General features: G+C 52.5%; 1 protein-coding gene across 3 annotated transcripts in view; it reads left to right on the top strand.

The window, feature by feature from the left end:
- Nucleotides 1-15,269, top strand: part of CDC45 (cell division cycle 45) — a 102,483-nt gene that overhangs the window by 8,034 nt on the left and 79,180 nt on the right. For all 3 annotated transcript variants that reach the window (XM_029619546.1, XM_029619544.1, XM_029619545.1), the window contains exons 2-3: nucleotides 3,732-3,791; nucleotides 3,942-4,034. In XM_029619546.1, coding sequence (XP_029475406.1) covers nucleotides 3,732-3,791; nucleotides 3,942-4,034 — 153 coding nt within the window. The remainder of the gene's footprint in view (nucleotides 1-3,731; nucleotides 3,792-3,941; nucleotides 4,035-15,269) is intronic.

The raw sequence follows: 15,269 nt of genomic DNA, 5'->3' as shown, positions 1-15,269 counted from the left end.
CTTTTGCACTTTTTTTTTCTCTTATACTTATCTGTTACTCTTGGCTCTTAGTAACCTTTTTTATTCTTTTTCCCTTCCACCCCCGCCATTAATGTAGAGAGCAGTGTTGGAACTGCATCTAAGTGAAATAGCTTAATTAGGGGTATTAACCACCACAATAAGCAAGCTACACCCATGCTTATCTGTTTATCCAGACTATGTAATTCAGTCCTTGTTGGTTGTTGCCTGAATATAGATCCATGTTTCTTCATTCCCCCCCCTGCCGTTGAAGCAGAGAGCTATGCTGGCTTTGCATTGAAAGTGAAGTATCGGTCTTGCTCTCCTGCCGTTGAAGCAGAAGGCTATGCTGGATATGCGTGAAGTGTCAAACTTTCTCCCCTGCCGTTGAAGCAGAGAGCTATGCTGGATATGCATTGAAAATGCAGTATCAGGCTTATTTGGTTTGGGGTAGTAACCTCTGTAACAAGTAAGCTACTCCCTGCTTTTTTTGTGACTGCAAATCCTTTTTTCCACATTTCCTCATTGCCGCTGAAGCTTAGAGCAATGTTGGAGTCGCATTAACCATGTGTTTGTTTAATGAATAAGGGTATTATCACCAGGTAGTAGCCGTCGTTCCCGTGAGCCACCCACTCTTCATTCACATCCTCTAGATTTTATGGATCCACTGTGTTTATCCTAGGCCCCTTTGAAGTCCTTTACAGTTTTGGTCTTCACTACTTCCTCCGGAATGTCTGTATAAAAAAAAAGTCGGAGTCGCTCTGCCTTTTGGCAGTACAAAGAGTAATTCAGCTTCTGCATTCTCTAGGCTGGGTGATCAACTTTGCCAGGAGCCACCTGATTCCCTCCCAATCCTTAGAATTCCTGGGAGCCCTGTTTGACACATGCCAGGGGAGAGTTTTCCTTACCAAGGACTGTGTCGTCAAATTGCAGGGTCAAGTGCAAGACTTACTGGCCAACAGTCTTCCCAGAGTATGGGATTACTTGAGTGTACTTGGTTCAATGGCTTCCACTCTGGAATTGGTCCCGTGGGCCTTTGCTCGTATGAGGCCTCTTCAATCAGCATTGCTTTCCCACTGGAGTCCGGTCTCCGAACAATTTCATCTTCCTCTTCCTCTTACAGCTTTGGCTCGATCCAGTCTCGAGTGATGGCTTCTCTCACACAACTTGAACCAGGAGGTGTCCCTGGAGGTACCAGATTGGATGGTGGTCACCACGGATGCCAGTCTCTCCGGATGGGGAGCAGTTTGTCAAGAGAGATCGATGCAGGGACAATGGTCTGAGGAGAAATCCCAGTGGTTGATCAACCGCCTGGAGACCAGGGCGGAACACTTAGCATTGCAGTCGTTTCTGCCAATTTTGCAGGACAAGTCGATCAGAGTTCTGTCAGACAATGCGACTACAGTGGCTTATATCAATCGCCAAGGAGCAACCAGGAGCCAGCCGGTAGCACTGGAGGCCCATCTGCTGATAACTTGGGCGGAACGGCACCTGGTCAACATTGCGGCCTCTCACATAGCCGGAGTCGACAACATTCAGGCCGACTTTCTCAGTCGCCACCGTCTCGATCCTGGAGAGTTGGAACTCGCCAACAAGGCCTTTCAACTCATTTGCGACACGTGGGGTCAGCCGAGAATGGACCTGATGGCAACGTTCCAGAACACCAAGGCCCCTCATTTCTTCAGTCTGTGCAGGCAGACAGCAGCGGAAGGTGTGGAGGCCCTGGTTCTCCCCTGGCCGAGGAGTATTCTTCTGTACGTATTTCCACCTTGGCCCCTGATCGGCAAGGTGCTATGTCGAATAGAAGCCCACCCAACAGAGGTAATTCTGGTGGCTCCAGAGTGGCTGAGACGTCCATGGTTCGCAGATCTGGTCAACCTAAAGGTGGAAGGTGCCTTGAAGTTCCGGGACTTTCCGAATCTGCTGTGTCAAGGCCCCATTTGTTTAGAAGAGGCAGATCGCTTTTGTCTAGCAGCATGGCTTTTGAAAGGCAGCGTCTAAAAAGCAAAGGCTATTCAGACGTGGTGGTTGCTACTTTGTTGCGTTCAAGAGAAATGTCTGGCGAACGTCAGGGTGTGGGGAGTTTTTGAAGCCTGGTGTCTAGAGTACAAGATAGACCCTATTCGGGCGTTGGTGTCTGACATTTTATCCTTTTTGCAGGCAGGTCTGTCTAACGGCTTATCGTGCAGCTCCTTACGTGTGCAGGTAGAAGCACTCTGTTGTCTCTGTGGTAAAGTTCAGGGTGCTTCCTTAGTGGCGCATCCGGACATAGCACGTTTTCTTCGGGGGCTAAGCATTTACATCCTGTTAGGAATCCTTGTCCTTCGTGGAACCTAAATTTGGTTCTTAAAGCCATGTGTGCCGCGCCTTTTGAGCCTCTGAAGAAGGCGACGTTGAAAGATCTCACGTTAAAGGTGATTTTTCTTGTGGCTATTGCTTCTGCTTGTAGAGTATCTGAGCTTCAGGCTTTATCCTGCAGGGAACCATTTTTAAGAATATCTGACACAGGAGTTTCCTTGTGGACAGTTCCTTCCTTTCTACATCAGGTGGTTTACTCTTTTCATTTAAACCAATTTGTGGAACTCCCATCCTTTCCGGACTTGAACCATTCATATCCTCATTCTAAAGACCTGAGAAAGCTAGATGTGCGTCGGAGGTTACCAATAGCTTCCGAATGTCAGACCATCTTTTTGTGCTGTGGAGTGGCCCGAGAAGAGGTCATAAGGCTTCTTGGGCTTCAATTGCCTGATGGTTGAAGGAGGCTATAAGTTCGGCTTGCTTGCTCCATGGCAAGCCCTGTCCCACGAGTCTTCGGGCGCATTCTACAAGTTTGCAAGCAACTTCGTGGGCGGAGTGCCAACAGATTTCACCTCAAGAGATTTGTAGGGCGGCTATTTGGAAGTCTTTACACACCTTCGCTAGACACTACAGGTTAGATGTTCTGGGGGGTTTGGGGAGGGTGTGATCCGATGGGACTCTTAGGGTCCCATCCCAAGTAAGAAAGCTCTGGTACATCCCAGGAGTCTGGACTGATCTGGGTACGTACAGGGAAAGGAAAATTGATTCTTACCTGCTAATTTTCGTTCCTGTAGTACCATGGATCAGTCCAGAGCCCCGCCCACTTATGTGAGAAGATAACGGTGAGTCCGCTCGTTGTTTTAATCTGCAGATCTGTTACACAGTTGATGAATTTCATGAGGTTTTTTTTCTGGGTTCTGTTATCATTTGGGATTCATGAGCCCGGTCCAGGACAAATTTATTTAATTTTTATATACCGACATTTGATTTGACATATCACATCTGTTTTACATTCAGGTACTATAGGTATTTTCCTATCCCCAGAGAGCTTACAATCTTAGTTTGTACCTGGACATATGTCTCTGATTAGTTGTTATATAGTTAGTTTGGTTTGGGAGCCATTCTGCTTTGATACGGTTCAATACTGACGGACTGTAAGTGGCACCTCAAGGTATAGAGAAGAGTCAGTCAAAACATCTCTGTCTCAAACTGCTGGAGGGGAGGCAAAACCCAGGAGTCTGGACTGATCTGTGGTACTATTGGAACAAAAATTAGCAGGTAAGAACCAATTTTCCTTTAATCTTTTTTTCTTTAATGCTACACATGTATGTCTGAAATTTGTTTTCCATAGATGTCTTTGTAATTCAAAATGACATGTCCCTCTAATGTTCAGTAGATAAAATGAAGCTCATTATAGTTCCTTTTTTTTTTTTCAGCGGGTTCTCCTTCTTGTTGCTTCTGATGTAGATGCCTTGTGTGCTTGTAAAATACTTCAAGTAAGCATTTCTTTGCATACTGATTATGTATAACATCTAGAAAAATATATTGTATCACTGATCCTTAGCCAGCCTTGTATGAGAGACCATTCATATTACAGTAGCAATTGCTGTTCTTCAAGTACTAACATTCTTTTATGTACCCTGCAGGCTCTCTTTCAATGTGACCATGTGCAGTATACACTGGTCCCTGTCTCAGGCTGGCAGGAACTTGAAACGGCAGTCCTAGAACATAAAGATCAGGTACAAAAAGGCAATTAGCCTTTCTTACTTTGTACCAGAATGCACAATAAATATCATTTTAGAGGACTAAAATCATTTGTAATTTATAGCCATTCCACAAACCTACCTTCATTATTTATTGTGACTATAATTTAACTTGGTCACACAGTGAGTTTGTATTTAATACAAAATTAAAATGTAAATTTTGATTTCTTTTTACAGTTCCCTACAATTTCTATGCGAAATGCTATATTAGAACATGTCACATGGCTTCACACTCTGAAGCCTATAGGTACGTGTTGGAAAGAGTGTTGCAAGTGATATCACACACAAGACCCAATAGATGAGCCAATCAGACACTAGTGTATGTCTGAATGAGATCTGTAACATTCCTGTCAACATAGAAGTTACTCTGAGAAAAGTAGGGCAGTTTACGGTAAAATTTATATTTACCTGTTAATTTCCTTTTCTTTAGCTTAACACAGTCCATGCATGTGGATGCATCCTCTGGCCAGCAGATGGAGGCAGAAACAAAAATTCAAGAGCTGACTTCACTCTCAATAAAAGGTCCGATGCTGCTTCAGCTCCTCAGTATGCTAGAAACCAACTAGGAGCCATTGTTCGTTCTGGTTCGCCAATTAGCATTATAACAAGAACCTACCACCATTGCCAGCTTCTCTTTCTAGGATCCAAATATTAATCCCAAGATTGTACTCGGGGTTGCTGCATTCACCATGAACACCCTTTGCACTTGCCATTGATTCTCCTGAATATAAGGTCCCCTTGGAACCAGAGAGAGAGAAGAAAAAAGGACGTTAGGACACAAGAATTTTGTAATCAAACCTCATAGGTTGGGGGCCTGAGGATTCCATCTGCCCCCCTCTCCTTGGGCTGTGTTTCTCTGTTTGGAAACAGGTCCTTGTTTTACTGTCTATCTGTCCGTCTACCTATATATATCTATATAATTGTATATATTCCTATTTAAAAGCCCAGCCACCTCCCTTTTTTTATTTTTTTTTTTTTTACTGCCATTTTCCCCTCTGGTTGGGTCCTGGATTGGTCTGTTAGGACTAAAGGAAAGAAAATTAATGGGTAGGTATAAATTTCACTTTCTTTCTTATCGTATAGACCAGTCCACACATGTGAGATGTACCAGAGCAGTCCCTATTTCGGGAGGGAGTTACTTAGACCTGTTTTTCCTTAACCAGATAGCTGCCCTACAGATTTCCTCTAGGGTCACTAGTCTCCCGATGCCTAAGACACTGAGCTTTCGCTTAGTGTGCTTTTAGGCTCTTGAAACTTGGCCTTGCCTTTAATACACATGCTGCCGTAATTGCTTCCTTACTCCATTGCATCCTTGCTGCCTTTGAGGTCAGTTTCCTCTGCAGCCAAATAACCATCTGCTTGAGTTCCTGAGCTCATTTGTGAATTCCAGATATCTCCAAAGAAACCTTATGTCTATCTAGTGATTTGAGCTCCTGTTCCTGACCTTAACCTTTTTGCATTCATAAGCCCTGCAGTGAAAATCTTTAATGTGTCCCTTTACTTTCAAAACAGGGTGGTATATTGGGCATCATAAGAACATAAGAAAATGCCATACTGGGTCAGACCAAGGGTCCATCAAGCCCAGCATCCTGTTTCCAACAGTGGCCAATCCAGGCCCTAAGAACCTGGCAAGTACCCAAAAACTAAGTCTATTCCATGTTACCATTGCTAATGGCAGTGGCTATTCTCTAGGTGAACTTAATAGCAGGTAATGGACTTCTCCTCCAAGAACTTATCCAATCCTTTTTTAAACACAGCTATACTAACTGCACTAACCACATCCTCTGGCAACAAATTCCAGAGTTTAATTGTGTGTTGAGTAAAAAAGAACTTTCTCCGATTAGTTTTAAATGTGCCACATACTAACTTCATGGAGTGCCCCCTAGTCTTTCTATTATCCGAAAGAGTAAATAACCGATTCACATCTACCCGCTCTAGACCTCTCATGATTTTAAACACCTCTATCATATCCCCCCTCAGTCATCTCTTCTCCAAGCTGAAAAGTCCTAACCTCTTTAGTCTTTCCTCATAGGGGAGCTGTTCCATTCCCCTTATCATTTTGGTTGCCCTTCTCTGTACCTTCTCTATCGCAATTATATCTTTTTTTTGAGATGTGGCGACCAGAATTGTACACAGTACTCAAGGTGTGGTCTCACCATGGAGCGATACAGAGGCATTATGACATTTTCCGTTTTATTCACCATTCCCTTTCTGTTCCCTGTACGTACCAGGATCAGTCCAGGACACCTGGGTTGTGACTCCGCACCAGTAGATGGAGACAGACTAAAACTTGTGGGCGGAGCCATATATGCCCCTGTGTCAGTCACAGCCCCTCAGTCTTACTCTGTCTCCAGTAGGTGGTGCAGGTCCGGTCACAGCCTCTGCCTGCACTGATTCTGGTAGTTAGTCAGGTTTTCTGGAATTTTTCCTTCTTTATTTTGGTTTTGGGCAATTTTTTTCTTCTAAGTAAAGAAGAATTTAGTTTTGGCCTTTGTTCATCTGAAGAAAGAAGACTCCCTCGTCCTGAGAGCCTCCCAGGGGGGTTGGGAGGTTCTGAGGGGACCATCCCCCCCTGGTAGAGGCCGCTGCTGAGGGTCGAGGACCTGGCCCTTGCTGGCAGCAGCGTCGGGGGTGACACCGGGGAGCCCGGTTCACTCACCCCCGCTGGAGCAGGCAGGTCAGGACCAGGGACAGCGTCCAAGCGGCAATCGCAAGTAGTAAAAAAAAAAAAAAGGTCTGTTTTGTTTTGTTGTGCGGCTTCTCCTCGCCCTCGCCGGCTCTCCGTCCTTCGCGGCTTCGTTCCGGGGGGGGGTTGACTTTAGTGGAGATCCCTGGGCACTTGCCGGTCGCGGGGGGGATGCCACGTGGAGCCTCCTGCCGCGCACGCCTGTATAGGGGCGGTCAGAGTCAGGTCGGGGTACCTTGTTTTCGGTCAGCGTCGGGGCCGCCCTGCAACGAGCAGGCAGGGATAGCGCTGCTGTTCCGTGCGCGGGAACGGCGGCCATTTTAGCTGCAGTTTGTCCAGACCACGAGACAGGTCTTAGCAAATGGAGGTCTCCCGGCGTTTTTCCCGCAGCAGCGAGCCCCCGGGGGGGCCTCCCCGGGGTGGAGGGGCTGCTCCTCTGGTTGAGGTCAGTGCGGAGGGGGCCTCCTATGTTTCGGAGGCCTTCTTTCTTCGGTTTTCGCGTTCCTTTTACGGACGGTCCTGAAGGGCAAAAGATCTAGGCAGCAGAGGGGGAAAGCTGGAAAAGGATCTGGGAAGCCCTCCGATCCTCCAAAGCAGTAATGTCCGGTGCGGGGCAGACCGCAGGAGACGGACTCAGGAGCCCTCCGACCCTCCAAAGCCGAAGTGCCCGGTACGGGGCAGACCGCAGGAGACGGACTCAGGAGCCCTCCGACCCTCCAAAGCAGAAGTGCCCGGTACGGGGCAGACCGCAGGAGACGGACTCAGGAGCCCTCCGACCCTCCAAAGCAGAAGTGCCCGGTGCGGAGCAGACCGCAGGAGAAGGACTCCGGGTCCTTCTGTTCGGAGGACACAGCCCCGGACGCAGCCCCGGCTGGGGGGGCGCTGATGAGCCGGAGGTAGAGGGGTCAGGCCTGCCAGGTACCAGCACAGGTACAGCAGTGGATGGAGATGACCCCAGGGTAGTCCGCTCGTTCCGGAGGGAGGCGTTGGCTCCCCTTATCGGGCCATCCTGCAGGAATTGGGAGTGGAGGCCCCACAGGTGGAGTCTAGACCGGGAGCCAGGCTGGATCCGGTCTTTTCCAGCTCTCCGGCCCAGCGGTGGCCTTCCCGTTCCTCTGTTCGGCTGCGGATATATTTTCCGGGAAGGGGATTCCCCGGAGCTGGACCTGAAAGTGAGTAAAGCCGTGGACAAGTTGTATCCATTGCCAGAAGATACCCTGGAGCTTCTTCGGGTTCCCAGGGTGGATGCAGCGGTGTCGGCGGAACCTGAAAGGTCAACGGTCCCGGTTACAGGAGCGACCGCTCTCACGGATATCCAGGATAGGAGGAGGGAACTCCAGCTGGAGCAAGTGTTTTCAGGGGTCGGCCTTGATTTGTAGTCGCTTGCGCTGCGTGTTGGGTTCCGTGGGGCTCGGGTGTTCCAGGCCATCGCGGATCGGTCGGAGGAGAAGGCGCGGCAGGCGGATCGCCGCAGATGCTTTGTATGACTTGCTCCGGGCGGCCGCCAGAGCTATGATCTCGCCAGGGTCAGCGAGGCGCCTCCGACAATCGTATAGGTCTTCCTCCTTCCGTACCCCGCAGTGGCAGCGGCAGTTCCTTTCGGGGGAAGCGTTTCGGAAGACAAGGCGATCACAGGGGCCAAGTCTTCGCAATGAAAGCTGGTCGGCCCACCTCCCACCGCGGCCTCAGCTCGCCGTCCCCAACGTCGGGGCGTGGTTGCTGTCATTTTTACGGGAGATGGGCCGGTGTAACGTCGGACCGGTGGGTCCTCAATGTGATAAGACACGGCTACGCGTTAGATTTGGCTCGTACCCCAGTGGACAAGTTCCTTGTCTCACCCTGCAAGGCCCCCAAAAAGAAGGCGGCGGTGCTAGACACCATCCAACGCTTGGAAAGCTTGGGTGCTATTTCCCCCGGCCCGGTCAGCCAACACGAGGGGCGTTACTCCATTTACTTCATCGTCCCAAAGAAAGACGGCACGTCCGGACCAATTTTGGATCTCTAAGGGGTAAACCGCTGTTTTCGCGTTCCTCTCTTCGAACTGGAGACGATTCGTTCAGTCATCGCCGCGGTACGGCCCGGCGAGTTCCTAGCCTCCCTGGACCTCTCGGAGGCGTATCTTCTCATAGGCAGTCTGCCGTCGTTCCAACGCTTTCTCCGGTTCTGCATTCTAGGATGGCATTATCAGTTCGAGCACTCCCGTTTGGGCTCGCGACGGCCCCCCGTACATTCCCGAAGGTAATGGTCGTGGTGGCGGCGCAGCTGCGCCGGGAAGGTCTCCTGGTCCATCCGTACCTGGACGACTGGTTGGTTCGGGCGCAGTCCGAGGATCAGTGTCAGGTGGCAGTGGCCAGGGTCCTACTTCTTCTGCAGTCCCTAGGATGGGTGGTCAACTTCAGCAAGAGTCATCTGACACCCACGCAGACCTTGGAATATCTGGGAGCTGTTTTCGACACGAAGCAGGGCACGGTGTTCCTATCGCACGACCGGGTGTGCAAACTGCAAGCCCAAGTACGGCGCTTATTGTCTCTCCGCCAACCGCGGTCTGCGACTACCTTACGGTCCTAGGGCCTATGGCTTCCACGCTGGCGCTGCTTCCCTGGGCATTCGCTCATCTGCGACCTTTACAGTCATCCTTACTATCCCGCTGGAAGCCGGTCTCGGAGGGATTCCATCTACCGCTTCCTCTAGCGGGCCACGCGAGGTCCAGCCTGCTCTGGTGGCTGGATCCCAGTCGTCTGTCCTCTGGAGTCTCTCTTCGGGTGCCCAATTGGACAGTGGTGACCACGGATGCCAGCCTTTCCGGTTGGGGAGCGGTCTGCCTGCGGAGCTCGGTCCAAGGCCTATGGTCAGCGTTGCAAGCCCAGTGGTCTATCAATCGCCTAGAGACCAGAGCGGTCCATCTGGCCCTGCAAGCCTTCCTACCGTTGCTGCGGGGAAAGGCAGTCCGAGTGCTATCGGACAATGCGACCACCGTGGCCTACATCAACCGCCAGGGCGGGACCAGGAGCCCCCAGGTGGCGGAAGAAGCTCAGCGCTTGATGGCCTGGTCGGAGCAACATCTCAGCAACCTCGCAGCGTCTCACATTGCGGGAGTCGACAACGTGCATCTCAGCAACCTCGCTGCGTCTCACACTGCGGGAGTCGACAACGTGCATCTCAGCAACCTCGCTGCGTCTCACACTGCGGGAGTCGACAACGTGCAGGCGGACTATCTCAGCCGTCATCGTCTGGATCCCGGAGAGTGGGAGCTGGGGGACGAAGCGTTTCTTCTCATTTGCGAAACGTGGGGTGTGCCCCACATGGATCTGATGGCCACGTGGCACAACGCGAAGGCCCCGCGTTTTTTACAGTCGACGTCGAGAGCGGGGGGCAGAAGGCGTCGATGCGTTGGTGCTTCCCTGGCCGACGGATGTGCTGCTCTACGTGTTTCCCCCGTGGCCGATGATCGGCAAGATTCTACGGCGCATAGAGTTACATCCGGCCAACTTGATCTTGGTGGCACCGGAGTGGCCTCGCCGGCCGTGGTTCGCAGACCTCGTACAACTGGCAGTAGCGGCACCCCTTCGGTTCCAGGGAAGGGCGGCCCTGCTCCATCAGGGCCCCGTCTGTTTGGAGGATGCGGATCACTTCTGTCTCGCGGCATGGCTTTTGAGAGGAATCGACTGAAGAGAAAAGGTTATTCAGATGCGGTGGTGGCCACGCTACTGCGTTCCAGGAAGCAGTCGACGTCCTTGGCCTACGTCCGTGTCTGGGTGGTCTTTGAGAACTGGTGCGTGCAGCGTGGGGTGGACCCCACTTCGGCTTCCGTCTCTGATGTTCTGGCGTTCCTCCAGGCGGGTCTGGCCAAAGGTCTGGCATGCAGTTCCCTACGGGTCCAAGGCGGCGCTGGGGTGTTTGCGAGGTAAGGTCCGTGGTACGTCTCTGGCGCTTCACCCGGATATTGCTCGTTTCCTTCGGGGTGCTAAGCACCTTCGCCCCCCGTTACGTCTTCCTTGTCCGGCTTGGAACCTCAATTGGGTTCTCTCCGCTCTATGCACGGCGCCGTTTGAGCCCTTGAAACGCGCAACTCTTAAGGATCTCACTTTAAAAACGGCATTCTTGGTGGCGATTGCCTCGGCACGGCGTGTTTCCGAGTTACAGGCCCTGTCCTGTAACTTCCTTGCGTATCTCTGATTCGGGGGTTTCCTTACGGACGGTTCCTTCCTTTCTTCCGAAAGTGGTCTCGTCGTTTCACGTAAATCAATCGGTGGAGTTGCCCGCTTTTGCGTGCAGAGAGTCCTCTGTTCCAGAAGAGAGGGAGTTACGGAAGCTTGACGTACGGAGATCCCTTCTCCGATATCTGGAGGTCACTAATCCGTTTCGGGTCACAGATCATCTGTTTGTCCTGTTCTCTGGACCAAAGAAAGGAGCTGCAGCGTCCCGCACAACGATCGCTCGTTGGCTCAAGGAGGCCATCAGTTCGGCGTACTTGGTGCGGGGGAAAACCTCTTCCCGTGGGGCTGCGGGCTCACTCGACTCGATCTCAAGCAGCGTCTTGGGCGGAAGCTTCTCAGGTGTCGCCTCAAGAGATTTGCAGGGCGGCTGCCTGGAAGTCTTTGCATACCTTTATCAGGCATTGCCGGTTGGATGTCCGGGCTACCGAATCCGGAGGGTTTGGAGAGAGGGTACTCCGAGCGGGACTCTCTGCTTCCCACCCTCAGTAGGTTGCTCTGGTACATCCCAGGTGTCCTGGACTGATCCTGGTACGTACAGGGAAAGGAAAATTAGTTTCTTACCTGATAATTTTCGTTCCTGTAGTACCAAGGATCAGTCCAGGATCCCGCCCGCAGTGCTGCGCTGAAGTAATGGAGAGTCCGCTCTTTGTTCTGAATTACTCTGTTCCGCTTGTTTGGCTCTCTCGATTGGAGAGTCCGTTTCCAGGAGGGGTATTTCTTTCCCCGTTCTATTAGCGGTTTGTAGCTAGTTTAGTTCTCTGGTTGTGTTCTACTTTGACATTCCGTATGACTGAGGGGCTGTGACTGACACAGGGGCATATATGGCTCCGCCCACAAGTTTTAGTCTGTCTCCATCTACTGGTGCGGAGTCACAACCCAGGTGTCCTGGACTGATCCTTGGTACTACAGGAACGAAAATTATCAGGTAAGAAACTAATTTTCCTTTGCAAGTGACGTAAACGTGAGCCCCTCTTGCCGTGGCATAATTGATGCAACCGCGAGAGCAAAGCCCTAAGGTCTGCGCCAATGGCGGGTGAATGAGTCTTTGCATGAACCAGATTAAGGAAGTCCAGAAGTCAGTAAATACTGACAGAGCTGAAAGGCAGCTTAAAAGTGAGGCTGAAGACAAACTTGGAAGAACTTTGCTGAGATGACAAGGGAGCGTTGGCAGGACCCCTTTAAAGGGCAAAGAGTCCTGATGTAAACCAAAGGTACCACGGGCTTTTCCTGCCATGGGCCCTTTAAAAGAGTGAGCTTCAGGCACGCATGCACCTAGGAGAAAGCCCCATCGCAGTGATCCTAGTGGCATCCTGCCGCAGTGAGGCTTACTGGTCTTGAGGTGAGTGCAGCTGCTTGCAGGGTTGTCCCGCAAGCGGCAAACGTAACCGCACCATGATCTCTTATCTTTGGTTTTTTTTTTTTGTTTGTTTGTTTTTTAAGGATTGCCCAAGGAAACCCCGGAGACAGACTTTACCAAGTCTCCAAAATGTTTCTCTACAATGTTTGAAAGTAAACTATGGTAGTTCCCTGTACGTACCTGGATCAGTCCAGACAGTGGGTTATGTCCCCAATCCAGCAGATGGAGTCAGCACAAGCTTTGAGGGGGCGTATCCATATATACTACTACCCCCTCTGCAGGAGTTCAGTATCTTCTGACTCCAGCAGATGCGAGTAGGGGAATCAGGCTTCTCCTCCATTTTACTTCTTTCTCACTTTTTTTGCTTGATTATTTTGCTGCCTTTTTCTCATGGATCAAGTTTGTATCAAGTCTTGTATCAAGTTTAAAAAAAAAAAAAAGAAAGAAAGAAAGTAAAGCAGGGTCCTTTCACCTTTTGGGGAGTGGCTTATCTCTCCTGTCTCTTTTCTGCAGCCGTGCTGTTTTCTTTGTCGTTGCAGCAGGGGTAAGTAAGTTTTTCTTCCTCTGTAGTTTTTCTTCACAGCACAGCTCCTGGTGCCCGCGAAAGCCGGTGGTGCCGGCCTCTTCGTTTTTCTTCACTCACCCGCGGCCATTTTGCAGCTCCCCGTGGGCTGCTGCCGCGCTTGGGAAAGACTTCTGGGGCGGGTTGTGTGGCCGGGAAGGCCCCCCCGCGGCACCCCCCTGTAATTGCGGGCAGTGCGGGCTGCCCGGGCCCCCCCGCAGCGGCGCTTTCGTGCGCGTGGCCCCCCCCCCGAGGCTTTTGCTCTTTTTTGCCGCCGTTTTTCATCTCTCCCCCGGCGATCCCGATGCCGCGGCCGTTGCGCTGTGCGGCCTGCGGCGACCCGGGGTCCCGGATTTCCTGGGAGGGCATCTGTGCATGATGCCTTCCCGGGGGGGGAAGGTACCTCACAGTCCCTTACTGAATTTTCTTTTTTGCCCGGGCGGCGCGGGCCGGCCACGCCGCCATTTTTGGCGGGAACGGGGGCCAGCTTACATTCTGAGCGCCCGGAGGCGCAGGACACGAGGGAGAACGTCTCTCGGGTAGACCCTACAAGCGGGGGCGCCCCCCCCGATTCTGGTGCAGGAGCCAAGCACCCAGAGCCAGGGAGCAGGAACCACGCCGCCCCTCGAAACGCACCCGGGCAGACCGGGATTCTCTCCGGAGTTTATCCTGCTCATGTATACAGCTTATCTACAGGGGCTGGACACACCTGTGGGACCCCCCCCCCCCTAAGATCCCACGGATGTCGCCCTCGGCGCCGGCCCCCCCCGACCCTTCGGGAGCGGGGGCCTCCCATCCTCCTACTCGGGTCCGTTCGGCGCCAGCGGCAGTGGGGGCGGTGCCCGACCCAGCGGGACAGGGACCTGACCTCCCGGACCGGGGGCCAAGGGGACGGCACGCAAGAAGGGGATGATCCGCGTACCCTACGCCTCTTCCAGAGGGAAGAACTGGATGACCTCATCCCGCAGATCATTCAGGAATTAGATTTGGACCCTCCACCGGACCCGCCTGCTCCAGTGGCTCCCGCTGTCGTCACCTCCTCAAAGAAGGGAGATCCAGTCCTGGCGGCGCTTCGGCCGAGGGCTCCGGCTTTTCCTATCCATGACTCGTTTTTACAACTTCTCACCAGGGAATGGGACACCCCGGAGGCCTCCCTGAAGAGCAGCCGGGCGATGGAAAAGCTGTACCCGCTCCCTGAAGATTTTCTGGACCTCATCAAGGTCCCAAAGGTGGACTCCGCAGTGTCGGCGGTCACGAAGAGGACGACTATCCCAGTAACGGGAGGTGCGGCATTGCGAGACACACAGGATCGTAAGTTGGAGGTTTTCCTTAAGCGGGTCTTCGAGGTCTCCGCGCTGGCATGTGGGCAGTGATGTGCAGTTCGCTTGCCCAGCGGGCTAGTCTCCTTTGGGTACAACAACTCCTCACATCTCAGAATCTGCCGGCCGATGAGGCTGCCCAGGCGGATCGGCTGGAGGCCGCGGTGGCGTATGGGGCGGACGCCTCGTACGATCTTTTTCGGGTCCTCGCAAGATCCATGGTATCAGTAGTGGCGGCACGCCGACTACTATGGCTACGCAACTGGGCGGCAGATACGTCCTCGAAGTCCAGTCTGGTCTCTCTCCCCTTCAGGGGCAAGTTCCTCTTCGGGGAGGATTTGGATCAGATCATCAAGTCCCTGGGGGAGAACGCTGTTCATCGGCTGCCGGAGAATAGGTTTCGTCCATCCAGAGCGTTTTCTTCTTCTCGGACCAGAGCGCAGCGGCGCTACAGGGGATTCAGACAGGCGGCCGCCCGGCCATCCGCCCCCAGGTCTCAGCCCTGGTCGCGCTCCTTTCGTGGTCGTCGCACTACTCCCGGACCCGGGAACCCCTCTAACAAGTCTTCACAATGATGCCAGTCTCGCCCACTCCTCTGTCCCCAGGATTGGGGGCCGGCTAACGTTTTTCTACGCGGAGTGGGCGCGGATCACCTCGGACCAGTGGGTCCTGGATACCATAAAACACGGCTACGCATTGGAATTTGTCCGCCCTCCGCAGGGAAGGTTCATCTTCTCTCCCTGTGGCTCGGACCTCAAAAGAAGGGCGGTGCAGCTGACTCTGGACAGACTCCGGGAGATAGGCGCTATTGCGCCCGAGCCCTTCGGAGAGGTGGGTTCGGCCCACTATTCCATCTATTTCGTCGTGCCAAAGAAGGACGGTTCCTTCCGGCCTATACTGGACCTCAAGGAAGTCAACAAATCCCTTCGAGTCGTTCGGTTCCACATGGAAACGCTCCGATCAGTGATTGCGGCGGTACATCAGGGGGAGTTTCTCGCCTCCCTGGACTTAACGGAGGCCTACCTGCACATTCCCATCCGCCCGGACCACCACCGTTTCCTTCGTTTCAA

The sequence above is a fragment of the Rhinatrema bivittatum genome, chromosome 11 (genome assembly GCF_901001135.1).
Source record: "Rhinatrema bivittatum chromosome 11, aRhiBiv1.1, whole genome shotgun sequence".
In the NCBI taxonomy this organism is placed as follows: domain Eukaryota; kingdom Metazoa; phylum Chordata; class Amphibia; order Gymnophiona; family Rhinatrematidae; genus Rhinatrema; species Rhinatrema bivittatum.
Note: the sequence above shows the minus strand (reverse complement) of the source record. Positions and strands in the feature narration are given on the sequence as shown.